A 15233-nucleotide genomic window follows, 5' to 3' on the forward strand; every position below is an offset into this window, starting at 1 on the left:
CCCAATAAGGATTTGAAAATGTATAGACGCAGGATTTTATTTGCTTTAGCAGATGTAGCAACGATAATCTTGCTGAGCAGCAATGAAAAAAAAAAAAAAAGGTAATGTAAATATTTGAAACTATTGTCTTCTTTGGCTCCTGATTGTTCGGCATTTTTGTCACCAATATCAAACTAGTATTCTATCATGGTTAAACTTAAATTCATTGCTACAGGTAAGATAAAGGTATTATAAATAAAATGATAATGTCAACATGGCAGAATTGTTCATTTTATTTACATATTAACTTAAGGGTAAACATCAGAATACTGTGTAAACACCTCCGTCTGTTACAAAGGAAAACGCAAAGAAAGGACCCGTCAAATCAAATCAAATGGAGAACATGATAAGATGGAACAACACGGTGGTGGACTGAGGTGCCTGTCCAGATCCCTTCAGGGCTTGTTGGTCAGACACAGCCAACTCTGCGGCACTTCGTAGCTGCTCCTGTCTACAGAGTCATCGTACGGGACGTGCCACGAGACCCCAGTGCTCTGGACTATGGTGTCATAGGGTGAAATCATCTGGAACACAGATTCAACTCACACATTATCCATCTCACACACTATCCATCTCACACACTATCCATCTCACATATTATCCATCTCGGCACAACTTGTCATTTGTGCAATCGGCTATAAAAAATATTATGCAACACTTGTTTTCCACACACTTTTGCAGTTATACTCGTCTTTATGTCCTGTTGCAATGGAACAAAGACTCGTTCCGTATCATAATTGATTTGGGAACATCTTTTTTCTGACACATAGGGGCAGATTTGCGTGTGAGGCAATATGCATGCTCAGGAAATCATGTTCTGCCCGAGATTACATGATTTGATTTGCATTGTACTTCAAAGACACAACAATAACAGTTATACTCGTCTTTATTTCCCTAGACTTTATCATACATACAGCACACATCCTAGGCATACGCTCCATTTTAGTCAAGTTCTTTTATACGACCCTCTCTTCTCCCCCCCTCCCCATCTAAACTTCTCCTTCTCACCTGAAAGAGCCCCCTCCCCTCCATCTCTCCTCCATCTTTCCCCTCTCATCTCTTCCTGCCCTCACTTCCTCCGCTTAAATCCTTAATCCTCTCAACTCCTCCGTCCCTCTCTTCCCCCCCCCCCCCCCAAATCTGCTCCCTCACCATGTCCTTCTCTCCTCTCAACTCCTCCGTCCCTCACTTCCTCCCTTTGCCTCCCCCCCCCCCCCCCACTCTGCTCTCTCACCATCTCCTCCCCTCAACTCCTCCGTCCCTCACTTCCTCCCTTAGCCTCCCCCCCCCCCCCCACTCTGCTCCCTCACCATCTCCTCTCCTCCCCTCCCGCCTCTCCTCCGTCCGTCCCTCCCTCCCCTCCTCCCGTCTCCTCACCTGAAATCCCACCCGCCGGCCCTGGGCGACGGTGCCGTGGATGACCAGCTGGTGACCGCGCTGCCACTTGAAGAAGAGCCTCCTAGTGAGGGCGTCGGGGAGGCAGGCCTTGTGGTCGCGCATCAGGTCGCGGCTCAGGAAGCGGCAGTGGTTCCCAGAATGCAGCGTGGCGTACAGCAGGAAGGGGTCGTCCTCCGAGCTGGCGGTTGTCGTAGGACACACGGGAGCTCAGTGGGTATTTTACATCAATAAAAGTACTACACAGACTGCTAGCCTTTGTTTACACTTCAAGGTCTTTGCACACATCCAAAGGTGTGATGTCATGCCTCCAGGTGCCATTACAAGCCGTTTTACGGACGCCACAAGTGGGCGTGTCCACCTAGATGTATGATGGATAAATGAGCAACATCTGCTACAGTCCACTGGGAAGGCTGGTAGACTGATGGACTATTGGATCAACCATTTTGAAGGATCATTTAAAAATGAGCAGAAAGCGCTATGCGTCTGTTATGGCCCCTCGAGAGGTGTATGAAGTTGCCGTGTGCCTACGTGTTCTCGGTGAAGAAGCAGTGGGCCTTCTTCTGGATGAGGCCCATGTTGCGGCGGTCCCAGGAGGCGGAGGGCCGCAGCATGTGTTTCCTCCCCAGCACCAGGGAGGTCAGACCCTGCCGCTCCAGCTCACACACCACCGCCAGTAGCTGGAGCCCGCAGGAGACGGGACCAGAAACACACCGGTCAGCGCCACACATCTGCAGCTGAGCCACAGCCAAACCTCTTTAGCTAACTCATAGACAAACTGAATTCAACGAGCTAATCCAGGGACGGAACCAACCATTACTTTTATCGTTTGGGAATTAATTGACCGTCAAGTGAAATGACTAAATCGCTTAGGATTCATTTTAGCACTGTTCAAATCATTTAAAAAGGCGCTACAGACAGTTATGTGGTATCTTAGTGTGTATGGCCACAGTAACACAGACCAAAATAAAAATATCCGAAACTTCACATTTGCATCATGAAACAGATAAGATGATGGCATTGAATAAAATACTTATTTAAGTCTCGCAAAGCCCATCAAAATGGGACAAGCTATGCAATTAAAACAACACTGATGACTGGTCTTCAGCAAACATCTCCGGAGACTCCACTGATAAATGGTCCCCTTGTGGGAACTTCCGTGTTGCTGTGGGGCAACTGACCAGGGACTTGACAAAGTTATTTACAATAATCATTAGACAGGGAAATACATTTGATCATCTCTTCCTTCTCACTTGTGTGTGTTTGTGTGTGTGAGTCATTGTGCAAATTACAGAAAAGTCCCTACATTGACTGGAAATACTGGATTAGGAAAAGGAAGAAGGCACATAGAATTTGAATAACAAGTGTCCTGTTGCAATGGAAAAAAGACTCGTTCCGTATCATAATTGATTTGGGAACATCTTTTTTCTGACACATAGGGGCAGATTTGCGTGTGAGGCAATATGCATGCTCAGGAAATCATGTTCTGCCCGAGATTACATGATTTGATTTGCATTGTACTTCAAAGACAACAATAACAGAGGCAGTTCCTCCCAAAAGTGGATGAGCAGGAAACTTGGCGTTTTTGTTGAGCTAAATTAATTCTGCAGCTGAATCTGTGGAAGTTTGTCCGATTTAAGAATGCTCCCTAATACTCGATTAACCATTGGTCCATTAGAAGAGTCTTAGTTGTCTACGTTTTCATTAGTGGAGCAAAGAGTAAAACAATTATAAAAATCAACCCAACCAACACACATGGGGGGGCTCATCCTGCATGCCAATAAAGGTTTACCTTCCGGACATTAACGCTTACCGCTCCTGGGATGAACTCCATACAGCCATTTCAATACATTGGTTTTACCAACGGTTAATTTCTATCGCAATTTGTTGCTTTTAATAAAGTTGTGTTTAGTTGTATGGTAATGATGATTAGTGGACTAAGGACTTTAAATGACGACTGAGGGTCGACTAAGAGAATCTTTAGTCAGGGGCATCCTAGTTTGAGTTAAAGTTATACAAACTCTATCAGGAAAGTGCAAGATTGTCCACACATTGCATGAGTGACCTAATAGGTGATGTTTGCAGGATATTGGCATTTCCGTTTGAGTCCAACTCCAGCAAATCATTGACTGTATTAGTGTGTGTGTTTCATGTAAAATGTGACCAACAAAAAAATAAATAACTAAAACCAGAACACATGCAAGAATATGTGTGTGTGTGTGTGTGTGTGTGTGTGTAAACCAGGAAAACCAGGCACAAAGGAAAGGTGTTTGTGCATCTGTTTCTGCAAATGTTCCTTTCCCGTGTGCGATTGTGTGTTTGTACCATTTCAGACTGCCTTCCCTTGACGATGTTTGCGACATTCAGACCATCCACGACCACGTCAAACACCGGCTTCCTCTTCACAAAGGCTTTGAAGCTCTCCAGCTCCTAGACACCATCAGAAGGTCACAGAGGAAAGAGGTTCACACTGCAGTCCAATCTGATGTTGTTGGCAAACACCGTGGTTTAAAAGCTTAAAGTCGAGGGGGGACCGGGGGAGTGAGGAGCAGACCGACACGCACGGCTACACACACCTGTTGGCATCAAGACAGGTCTGAGCTCTATGCGTGCAATGTTTCAGCCCCCCCCCCAAGAAAACACACAAAAAATGAAATGAGGCAGACAGGTGGGGGGTTGGGGGGGGGGGGGGGAGACAAGGACAACAAGATAGAAGGGCAGAGACGAGACATGATGAGAGAAGGACAAATAGAGAGACATAGAGCGGAAGATAGAGAGTGACAGAGTAAATCCAGTGTAATTATCCAGGGACTTTCCAGAGCTGATATGTGAAACTACCTCATTGTGCTACTGGGGATTGTGTGACTGCTTAAGACACAAAGACGCATGCGTGTCAGACAACGCATACACACACACACAAACACATACACACACTAAAATGCCTACTGTACAAACATACATATGCAAGTGCATATACATAATAAACAAAGGACCCGCAAATCCAGCTCATGCTTGCATTTACAATGCAACCATAAAATGAAAATCCTACAAGCACATACACGATACTGTCTGTTATTCAAAATACCAAGTTAATATATATTCTAACTTGCTTTCTTTTCTAACTAATGGCTTAGATCTGCTTTTCCGCTGCATGTTATAATAACATTACAAACCGGGCTGGGTTCTTTTAGTGGTCAGTCTGGTTCACTTCCAGGCTTCCAAAAGCACTTTCTTTTAAGAGCATGTCTTGCGCCCAAACCAAAATTCAAGCAACATGTCTGTTTGACCGACGTGTCAACCTGTGACACAATGTCATTGTAGCTAATGTTTAAGCTTGGGTTCGATGAAAAGGAAGCAGTCTCCCTCTACTGTCAATCTGCAGTTGTGTGTGTGTGTGAGTGTGCATGAGTTGAAAGAGTCAGGAAAGCATCCAATCATGGTTTTGCAACAAAGAACGTAGTTAGCCTCCCCCCAAACCCATGTGTGTCACATCACATGTGCTCCTGAAACAAATAACATGCTTTATTCTTCTCCTCACACATGTATTGCTCCCATGACCAGACTTTCAGACATGGGTTCATGAGACTTTGGACTGGGTATCCCGCACATCGTCCATTCCGCCTGCATGGCTGTGGTGAGTTTGTTGGAGACGTTTATCACATGGGAGTTCAACGTGCTGGAAAGCCCCGTATTTTCTCGACCGGCAGTTCCATCAAGCAAAGCCACCCACCCAGCCCAGGCCAAAAGAGATCGGGGGGAGTGAGAGCTAGATGTGAAAATCTGAATTTCCTTGTGTGTGTGTGTGTGTGTGTGTGTGTGTGTGTGTGTGTGTGTGTGTGTGTGTGTGTGTGTGTGTGTGTGTGTGTGTGTGTGTGTGTGTGTGAGAGAGAGTTTAAGGCCAGAGGGAGATACAAATCGAAAGAAACATTGTTTTGTTTGCTTATAACAAAAGCCATAAGTAATAAAATAAAGCGTGAATGAGTGAATGATTGAACTCCTAGTTATTATTTAATAAATTGAAAGAAATTGGGGAAATTATTCAATTGTTCTCTTATTTATTTGTCCTACCACTAAATAAGATATATTTACATATAAGCTCAATCAACAATATAAGGCTGTTGTTTTTTTGTATGTAGATATAACTTATTTAGAGGTAGGACAGTCACAGAACATGAACTGTGCAAAGACAGTTGCACCAAAAGGCATGCATTCCTCCATTTAATAAGATAATCCCATTACTGAAGGAAGACGACATTAAGAAATCACAAATTAAAAAATAGAAATAAAAAAGAATGCAATAACCTGTTATCTTCCTGCTAAATCTTAAATACATTACATCTTTATTATTATTTAATTTAATTGGATGCACTTTTTAACCTTGCATTTGCTTTCTTTTACTTATCTATTTTATTTATTATTTCCTTGTGTGTATGAAAAGTGCTATATAAATGAGTTGCCTTGCCTTAATATTAAGTCAATCCAGAGCTATACAGATCCATTAAACTTTCAACCCAAAAGGTCTTGGTTGAAAACTGCTCAGTATGTTTCCACGTGATAAAAGACGACACTTTAAGGGGATGCTTTAAGCATTATGGGATAAAAATATACATGGACTGAAAGCAACGGTTGGACATGGTTCATTTAGAAAGTGATGGGTCGAAATGATGCAGTATGGTTCATTTAGAAAGTGAAACAGCGGTTTTTCAGAACGCACGTTGCATGCAAATACACCATGGTTACCAATAGCACCTCCCCAGAGCTCTGATCCGTTTTATTATTAACAACAACAAACATATTGGGTTTCACTCTACAAAGTAGAGAAATCGGCTATCCAAAGTTCCATTGGATAAGTGTTAAGTTAGACAGTCAGCATACAGCCTAGTAAGTTGGGCTTTGTTTGTGTAGGCCTCTTGTCATACACTGTAAACAGATTAATAAACCCATTGGTTTATACAACTCCGTTATGAACCCCTAGATTTCTCTTTATGGGCGCCGCCATTGCTTGAGGTTCACAACCAGCCGCAAAAATAATAAAAATGTTAGCGCAACGACAAATATATCTAATCCTTTTAACTCTTTATTGAATGAAACTGTCAAACGCAAACTCTCAAAATTAGTGACATGGAGATGAACTAGCCATTGAGATTCTTATTGAAAAAAAAGTGCTTGCAGTTACATTACGAGAAAGATATCACATTTTCCCATTGACGAACGACCTAACATGAACTATACGTTAAGTAGCTTTCACTTTCACAAACAGGGGTTCACAACTGCCACTTGCTCTGTCTGTGTGTCTGTGTGTCTGTCTGTGTGTCTGTCTGTCTGTCTGTCTGTGTGTCTGTGTGTCTGTGTGTCTGTGTGTCTGTGTGTCTGTGTGTCTGTGTGTCTGTGTGTCTGTGTGTCTGTGTGTCTGTGTGTCTGTGTGTCTGTGTCTGTCTTACCTCGGCTGTGGTCTTCTGGAAGACGTCCTTCCCCTGGATGATGTCAGCCATGACGCGGGCCTCGAGGTGCGTGTACTCCTCTGGGGTGAGCTGGATGGACTCCAACTCGGACCCACACCCCTTGCACACACCTCTGAACACAGAGACAACACGCATAGGATCACATGCACCCTCCTCTAACAAAACACTTGGCCTTTATAAAGTAGTTAGGTATATATGATGAAGGTATTTAAAACATGCTGAGGGCGATTACATCAAAGAGCAAGTTAAATGTAAGGGTGAAAAATTAACAAATCAGAAGGAAATTGTGTTCACTTTTCATGATATTGTGATCACATCCACATGGGAACAAATGGAACCTACTTTGGTGAGACTGTGGTCCATTCTCCTCTCCAATGGTGCCCGGGAAGGCTGTGGAAAGCAGAGACAGGAGTTGAGGGATAGTTACAGGTACAGGTTGGTACAAGTTACAACCATTCCTCCCCCCCCCCCCCCCCCCCCCGCCCCTATCCTGCAGAGGGTATACATGCTCCAGCTGCTACACGCCCGTGCCTCCCGCTCACGCCCCCTACCTGTGGAACCAGGTCTTGATGGCGTCTGCGAGGTTCCGCTCGGGGTACACCTGGTTGTCCCTCATGTAGCCCAGAACGCCCAGCAATCTCTCTCCGTACTCGGCCGGGGACATGCCCCCCTCCTCCTCCGCACGGCCGCCCCTCGCCCCTCCCTCGAACAGCGCCCGCCAGGTGTCCGGCAGCGGGGTCAGGCCCTCCCCCAGGACCTCGTCGTAGAGCTGCCAGGCCGGGGCGGCGGCGCCGTGCAGCAGGGCCCCGCTGATGATGTCGCTGTAGTTGCGCGTCGACGGGGCGATGACCTGTGTGCGGCAGCGGGGAGGAGAGGGGACCGGTTTGGCAATCGCCGTCGAGGACCAGCAGGTGGAGGAGCCGCGACGGCATGACAGTGGGTGGGGGGGTCTTTGAGCTACACCAGCAGAGCGGATTTGACTCTGCTGTCAGACCGCTTAATTTAACGCGTGCGTGCACTCCAGCGACCACGACCCGTGTCTATACCAATTTGTGGATTCTTCTTTGCCCTGCTTTTTTTTTTTTATATTATCCAGAATATTTCATTAATACAAAAAGATATACCCTTAGTAATCCTCACATCTTTTCATTTATACTGGGCATTCGTGGCATGGACAATTTGATCCGCAACAGGGACTAATTACACAATTATGCCTGTGTGTATGTGCGTGTGTGTGCGTGACCCTAAATCGAGGACACATTGCTCAGTGTCAGGCCAGCTGACCTTCTTCATGTCTCTCAGGATGGGCAGGGCCTCTCTCCAGCTCTCCGTGCGGCTGAAGGCCTTGATGAAGAGGCTGGAGGCCCCCGTCTCCAGCGCCGGGAAGGCCCCCCGCATGATCTGGTAGCAGTCCAGGGCCTCTGCGTCGTGCCCTCCCTTCACACACAGTGTCAGGTACTGCAGCAGCAGCTGGTAGGACATCGTCCCCGTCTCCAAGGCCACAAAGGTCAACAGAGACCTTTAGCGTAAACGAGGAAGAGGAGGTTGCTGAATAGACTCGCTGGTGGAGGTTGTCAATTTCAAAAGATAGCTGGATCCATGGGTGTAAATAAGACACACATCGATCCTTTATATCGTGACCATTTACTAAATGCTTAAAAGGTCACTTTAGGTCAGATTTGATAGGTGTAAGGAGAGAGCAAGAATTTGTATTAAACAACACAAACAAAGCCCCCTCCCTGATCAATTTCTATGCCATTGGGCAGTGTGTCAATCACGCACCTGTGATTGACAGGCAAGATGGATCCTCCAAACCACTCACAGAAGAAATGCACATATTGGTCTTGAATCTAAATGTGCTCATGCAGAGGCAGGCCCAGTCCAGTTCTAACAGATATTCTCACAGTGCACTTCAGGCACTGCTAGCTGGATGGATGGCTGTGCCAAATGACCTTTGATTAAGTTATATAATTTGAGTGTATTCTACAGCACCTTCAAGGTTCAAGCGCTAAAGAAATTGGTCAGACCAATATGCACTGAGGCTGTCCTAACTAACCATGGCAATAATACAACTGAAACTCTAACCATTCTTCAACAATAGCATGTTGATATTAGGACAGATAATGGAAACCACACACAAACACACACACTACCGACTCACTTGGCAATGTCTAGCTCTGCCCCGGTCTTGAACAGTAACGTCATCATATGCACGTCAAAGCGCTCCGGACTGCACGGCGCCTCCTCCAGCTGCTTCTTCCACTCGGTGGGGGAGAGGGGTCGATCAGGGGCCACCAGCCCATCTGGACAAACCAAACACTAGTGTTGTACAATACGTTTCATACATCCGATTAACCAATTATCTGAAGGACTGTGTGTTTAATGTGTAGGCAATAATAAACACAGTGAATGGCCAATTGTTGTGTGTTCAGCTAAAAGCATTTCATTGACAAAAATTACATTCAATATGATATATTTAGAAAAATTGTGGATGGATATTTGAAAAGTGGGTTGTTGAATTGCATTTCAGTCAGTAGTTGGCTTTTATGCCACATGACTTCTGTGATGGTGATGAGATCTTAGAGCTCCCTGCTAGGTAGATTTTCTACCTGTTTTGAATCCTCTTCTTCTGGGCTGGTCCCCTGCCGCATCCTCCTGCTCCAGGGATGCAAGAGCAGTCTTTCTCTTCAGCATCTCTGTTGTCCTCTTAGCGTTACCAGCAGCGAACACCGACGTTGGGAAGGAAGGCATCTGTCTGACCTTGAAGCTTTCTGTTTGTCTGATAGTTGTATCATTTTTCCTGGGGGGGCTTTTTCGTTCCCCAGGTTTAATGCCTTTAGTGCACATAGTTCGTGCACACATTTTCCCCAGATGAATTATCCCTGAACTTTGGCTAAGACCATAAAGGCACAATCTTGCTTGAAATAAGAACGTAGCACCCATCTTCAGATATCAACCTTTAGGCCAGCTACCTTATTCCTGAATATAGAAACGTAAGTCATTCATTATATTGGTCACTACACTTTGCGCTGTTGACCGACACACATGAACTGCAAGTTTTGACACACTCACAGTATTGACCTGTCAAAACCTATGGTCGTCCCGCACATCACTTGAAAACGACGAGTATAATTATGAAATGTGCAGAAGATACGTGTCGATTGTCCTCCGTCATGCCAACCAGCATGTCCTCTTGCGATCCAAGATCATGCGCTAATTCATTATTCTCCCAACTTAACTTGACATGAGTTTTCGTCGCACGTCGTGACGTCGTCAACACGCGACAGCTGCAGTGTTTACCTACTGTGTAGAATCAGTCTCTAACATATATGTTTGCAGTTCTCTTTTTGAGGTTGGATTATATTAAAGTATGGCCAATGAGAAAACCACTCACTGGTCGGATATTTTAAAAAGAAGATTAGCTAACTCTACTCGTAAAGGTAAGGGCAAATATCAAGCTAACAGCCAACAACCTAACGAGAAGTTGACTTGCCAGCTACTGCAGACTTCTCATTTATGAGAGTAATCCTTTGTAATGCTCTGTATTACTGTATTAATACATGTGTCTCTATTCTGGAACAGATGAGAGGAATGAAGACGAAAAGAAAGCAGAAGAAACAGAGCTTTTCACCAAGTACTATTCGGAGTGGAAAGCAGGAAGCAACAGAGACAGCTCCTATAAGAAGATTCCTCGCTTCTACTACAGAGTAAACTTAGCCAACATTTACTTTGTGTTACATCATATTTATGCTAAATTATGTGTTTAATTTAGACAAAACTTTCACATTTTGATTGTAACAACTTAGATAATTATTGATGTTTAAAATTGCAATCATATATATATGTTTTATCTATATATCTTGATGTGTGTGTGTGTATATATATATATGTATGTGTGTGTGTGTGTATATATATATATATATATATATAGTATTGATTACCACAAACAAGACGTTTGTTCTGAGCAGTTGCCGGCGGAGGATGAGGTCCTGCTCCAGAAACTGAGAGAGGAGTCCAGGGCTGTGTTTTTACAGAGGAAGAGCAGAGAGCTGCTTGACAATGAGGAATTACAGGTACTCACTCAATCACTCGCATACTCTCTTATTTGTTTTAAGTTTATTTGTGCAACTTTGTTTCTGTATCGGGTGGTTTCAAATCCTTTAAGAATTTCTGTCTGTTTGGTCCATCTATTAATTGTCTGCCACATTCATTGTTTTATGCAGAATCTATGGTTCCTCCTGGATAAGCACCAAGTACCGCCAATGTCAGGGGAGGAGGCCATGATCAGCTATGAGGCCTACCTGAAGGTTGGAGAGAAGGCTGGACCTAAGTGCAAGTGTGTAAAGAAAATGAGCAGAATGTAACAAAACTGTTCAGAAGTTAGCCAAATAGAAAATCCAGCACCACTCAAATATCGCAATATCAGTATGTTTATTCCTAATTTATAGATAGATAGATATAGATGTATAGGATAGATATATGGATAGATATAATTTCTCTTTTTTTTTTGGGCTACTGTCTGCAGTGCTGGGGACAGGTGGGGACTAGTTGGGCTCGATTAGCTGATCATCTCTATTTTAATTTTTTACAATGTTATTTTAGAAGAAACAATAAATTCCCCAATGATGGACTTATTATTCAGTTTGGTAATAATGTCTGTTGGCTCTTATGTTAACACTTGGCTAATGTGTAATTGAATGGTTTGAGTCTACACCGTCTAACCCAAACGTATGTTTACAGAGCATTTAGAGTAGCAATATTGATTTCCTACTCCTTCTCTTTGTATGTACCTACCCATCTCTTCTTATTTCCTCCTGCAGACAATTCTTCACAGCCAGGGTGTATGGCAAGCTGCTCCACAGTGACCCCTATGGGAGGATTTCCATCATGCAGTTCTTCAATTACGTCATGAGAAAAGGTCTGTCTGGAATGCATTCTTTTCATTCTCCTTCCATCCATCACCCTTTGCATGATACTGGGCTCTGGCAATCATTTGATAAAGTATAATTTATACTACACTCTGTATATAATAACTGAAACATTCTCATTGCACATTTGAATGTAGAACCATGGCAAGTTATTTCTGGAATGGAATCTATTGCTGCATATTATAATCTGTGTGTGTGTGTGTGTGTGTGGGTGTGTGTGGTGTGTTTGCGGTGGCTTTTCTCACTTCTCTTTTAAGTGTGGTTGCACCAGACCAGGATCGGTCTCAGTTTGTATGATGTGGCAGGACAGGGCTACCTCAGAGAGTCGGTACGTAACTGCCGGTTACATCAGGCAAAACATGAAAGGCAGCATTTCAATGTGACGGCTATCATTATCTGCAAAAAAATGAAGATATTATTGTCTCTCACTAGGATCTAGAGAACTATATCCTAGAGCTGATCCCCACTCTGCCTCAGCTGGATGGCCTGGAGAAGTCCTTCTACTCATTCTACGTCTGCACTGCAGTGCGCAAGTTTTTCTTCTTCCTGGACCCCCTTCGTACGGGTGAGAGGGCAATCTGTACTCAAAGTAAAAAAAATATCCTGGGCTGCAAGCAGGGTCCAACATAAGCACCTGCCACAAGCCAATGGCTGACATATGTATTTGAATATTTGGCAGCTACAGAAATGTGGGGTTACATATAAAAACAATTGTTGGCTGGTAGATCTAAAATCTATTTCTTTCTTTCGTTCTTGATATATGCAGAGGGGACATTATGATGAATAATAATATAGTCAATATTATATTTACCTAGTTTTCAATTCATAGGAAAAGAAAGAGTAAATAATTTAATTGAGTGTAATTGTGTTACAGGAAAGATCAAGATCCAAGACATCCTGGCCTGCAGTTTTCTGGATGACCTGCTGGAAGTAAATTGCAGATTTCTGAAACAGTGAAAAACAAACGCATCTATTGGTAATGTGGGCCTTCAGACAATAAGCGCTCATCTTGTGTCTGTAGTTGCGTGACGAGGAGCTGTCCAAGGAGAGTCAAGAGTCGAACTGGTTCTCTGCACCGTCTGCCCTTCGAGTCTATGGTGAGAGGACAACTTGGCCTTCTGTCTATTTCGATGCCTGTCGTAGTCATGGATTAGAACGTCAGCATTTACAGTATATAATAAATCGTTTGGGGTCAATGATAGAAATGTACTTTTTATTTTATTATTATTATTCAGAAACAATCTGCATCTGTACTGTGTGTGTGTGTGTGTGTGTGTGTGTGTGTGTGTGTGTGTGTGTGTGTGTGTGTGTGTGTGTGTGTGTGTGTGTGTGTGTGTGTGTGTGTGTGTGTGTGTGTGTGTGTGTACAGGTCAGTATCTGAATCTGGACAAGGACCACAATGGCATGCTGAGTAAGGAGGAGCTGTCACGCTACGGCACGGCCACCCTGACCGCCGTCTTCCTGGACCGCGTCTACCAAGAGTGCCTCACCTACGACGGAGAAATGGTGACACAAAGCTTCATAGCCAGATTCCAGTTGTTTCAGTCAATTCAACTCAAATCCATTATCAAGCAACTCTGGCCATCAATCAAATTCAAATTCAAGCTTGCTCTTGGGCTATGCATCAACTACTTCAGGAAGAAAAGTGTGGCTAATGTTCCCTATCCCATCTATTTGTGTTTTTACCATTGTTCCCTTTGCCCTCCACCCCCACCTAGGACTACAAGACCTACCTGGACTTTGTGCTGGCCTTGGAGAACCGGAAGGAGCCCGCAGCTCTGCAGTACATCTTTAAACTGCTGGACATGGAGAACCAGGGATACCTCACTGTCTTCTCCCTCAACTACTTCTTTAGGGTACCCGGCTCCTAAGACCTACATATCTACACGACTAATGCAATAAATATCAATAAAATGTGTAGCCAATGCTTTATACATTATAAACCATCAGCTATATAACATAGTCGGCCCATCTACAATGTCAGTGTGAACAAGATGTATGGAAGTGACTAGCATTGTGAGACCATCCCTACTGTATATTTCTCTCTGCAGATCAGTAGGAGGAGCAAAATAGTTGTATCCAAAGGAGACTGAATAACGTTGTTAAAGAAGAGCAGAAATGTACAGGAGTCTTTTCTGAGAGGAGGAAATGTTTTGGCTTTTCCTCACACAGAATCATTAAATGCGAAGAGAGCATGAGCATTAGTTATTTAATCGATTGGCAGTAGGTTTGTCAACAACGTAAGACAACACTCCTGAAAATCTATGGCATCCCAGCAAAGACTGATATTTATTGTGAAACACAAACTTGAATATTTGGATGGTCTCACTAGGCAAAGTTATATTGCTCAATCTTTATAAAAAAACATGAATACACGATCAGAGATTCATGATCGTCTGTTTCACCCCCAGGCCATCCAAGAGCAAATGAAGATTCACGGTCAGGAAGTCATCTCCTTTCAGGATGTCAAGGTACACACGCACACACACACTCGCACAAACAAAGTTCAACCCATAACAACATGCATCCTACCTCTGTTTTTTTTCAATAATCATTTATCTTCCAATGTGCCGGCCTTTCCTGTCTTTTAGGATGAGATCTTCGACATGGTGAAACCTAAAGACCCTTACAAGATCACCCTGCAGGACCTGGTGAACAGTTGCCAGGGCGACACGGTCTCCAGCATCCTGATTGACCTTAACGGCTTCTGGACCTATGAGAACAGAGAAGTGCTGGTCGCCAATGACAACGACAGCAACAGTGCCCTTGACCTCGATGACCCTTAAAGACACCGAGGGAAGGGGGAGATCAGGGCGGGGATATAGTGGGGGGGGAATTGAGAGTATAGACTAGAATATTTAAGTTAAGTTACCATTATTGTATGGTTTATGTTTCATTCCGGCGTTTTGATTGCCTCATTATACACTGTATATATAAAGTGTGCTGTTTTATCACTATTGTGTGTTTGATACTTTGTTGGTTTTTATTATTCTATCTGACTTATAGTTTGCTATTATTTAACTTTACACTGAAGAACAAACACAATTTGGCAGTTCCACACTCAACGCATCACTGTAGAAATCAGAGGGAAGCCCGACGGTTGTGGTAATAACCTGTTGATGGTCATAAGTCACAAACCTTGATCATTGTGATTGAACTTGCATCGCAAATTATGTGCCAGCACATCGGTGAAAGTTGTACAGAACTATGCCTATAGTGGGAGACTAGAATAAAATGTAGATGGCTCATGTTCCTGAGACAACGCCATCTAGCGTCAGAAGCCCAGTGAGTAACAGTGAATTTACCGCAGTGAGACCTGTTTTACATTTCTTCCCCATTTAAGAAACCTTTCATCAAAATCAATTAAAATTAGTTTTTTAATGCATCAACGTTATAATAAAAATTGGTG

General features: G+C 43.7%; 2 protein-coding genes across 2 annotated transcripts; one reads left to right on the plus strand and one right to left on the minus strand.

The window, feature by feature from the left end:
- Positions 1-2: 2 nt before the first annotated feature.
- Positions 3-10199, minus strand: prorp (protein only RNase P catalytic subunit). Its single transcript, XM_056590092.1, has 10 exons — positions 9506-10199; positions 9058-9199; positions 8181-8415; positions 7448-7746; positions 7239-7286; positions 6876-7008; positions 3760-3864; positions 1966-2114; positions 1417-1615; positions 3-563 (listed from the first exon to the last, which is right to left on the minus strand). The coding sequence occupies exons 1-10, from the start codon at positions 9837-9839 to the stop codon at positions 435-437; spliced, it is 1773 nt and encodes a 590-aa protein (XP_056446067.1). The 5' UTR covers positions 9840-10199; the 3' UTR covers positions 3-434.
- ppp2r3c (protein phosphatase 2, regulatory subunit B'', gamma) lies at positions 10156-14787 on the plus strand. Its single transcript, XM_056590094.1, has 13 exons — positions 10156-10336; positions 10479-10603; positions 10865-10969; positions 11120-11232; positions 11717-11814; positions 12082-12152; positions 12257-12389; positions 12699-12754; positions 12846-12921; positions 13194-13330; positions 13543-13680; positions 14236-14295; positions 14416-14787. The coding sequence occupies exons 1-13, from the start codon at positions 10267-10269 to the stop codon at positions 14608-14610; spliced, it is 1377 nt and encodes a 458-aa protein (XP_056446069.1). The 5' UTR covers positions 10156-10266; the 3' UTR covers positions 14611-14787.
- The last annotated feature ends 446 nt before the right edge of the window (positions 14788-15233 follow it).

The sequence above is a fragment of the Gadus chalcogrammus genome, chromosome 5 (assembly GCF_026213295.1).
Source record: "Gadus chalcogrammus isolate NIFS_2021 chromosome 5, NIFS_Gcha_1.0, whole genome shotgun sequence".
NCBI lineage: Eukaryota > Metazoa > Chordata > Actinopteri > Gadiformes > Gadidae > Gadus > Gadus chalcogrammus.

Coding starts and splice junctions, on each gene's coding strand:
- prorp (XM_056590092.1), bottom strand. CDS start 9,839: ATGGGTGCTACGTTCTTATTTCAAGCAAGATTGTGCCTTTATGGTCTT. Junction 9,200..9,505: donor AAGAAGAGGATTCAAAACAG/GTAGAAAATCTA, acceptor TGGTTTGTCCAG/ATGGGCTGGTGGCCCCTGAT. Junction 2,115..3,759: donor AGGGAAGGCAGTCTGAAATG/GTACAAACACAC, acceptor TGCGGGCTCCAG/CTACTGGCGGTGGTGTGTGA.
- ppp2r3c (XM_056590094.1), top strand. CDS start 10,267: ATGGCCAATGAGAAAACCACTCACTGGTCGGATATTTTAAAAAGAAGA. Junction 10,604..10,864: donor TTCCTCGCTTCTACTACAGA/GTAAACTTAGCC, acceptor TGTTCTGAGCAG/TTGCCGGCGGAGGATGAGGT. Junction 14,296..14,415: donor TCTCCTTTCAGGATGTCAAG/GTACACACGCAC, acceptor CCTGTCTTTTAG/GATGAGATCTTCGACATGGT.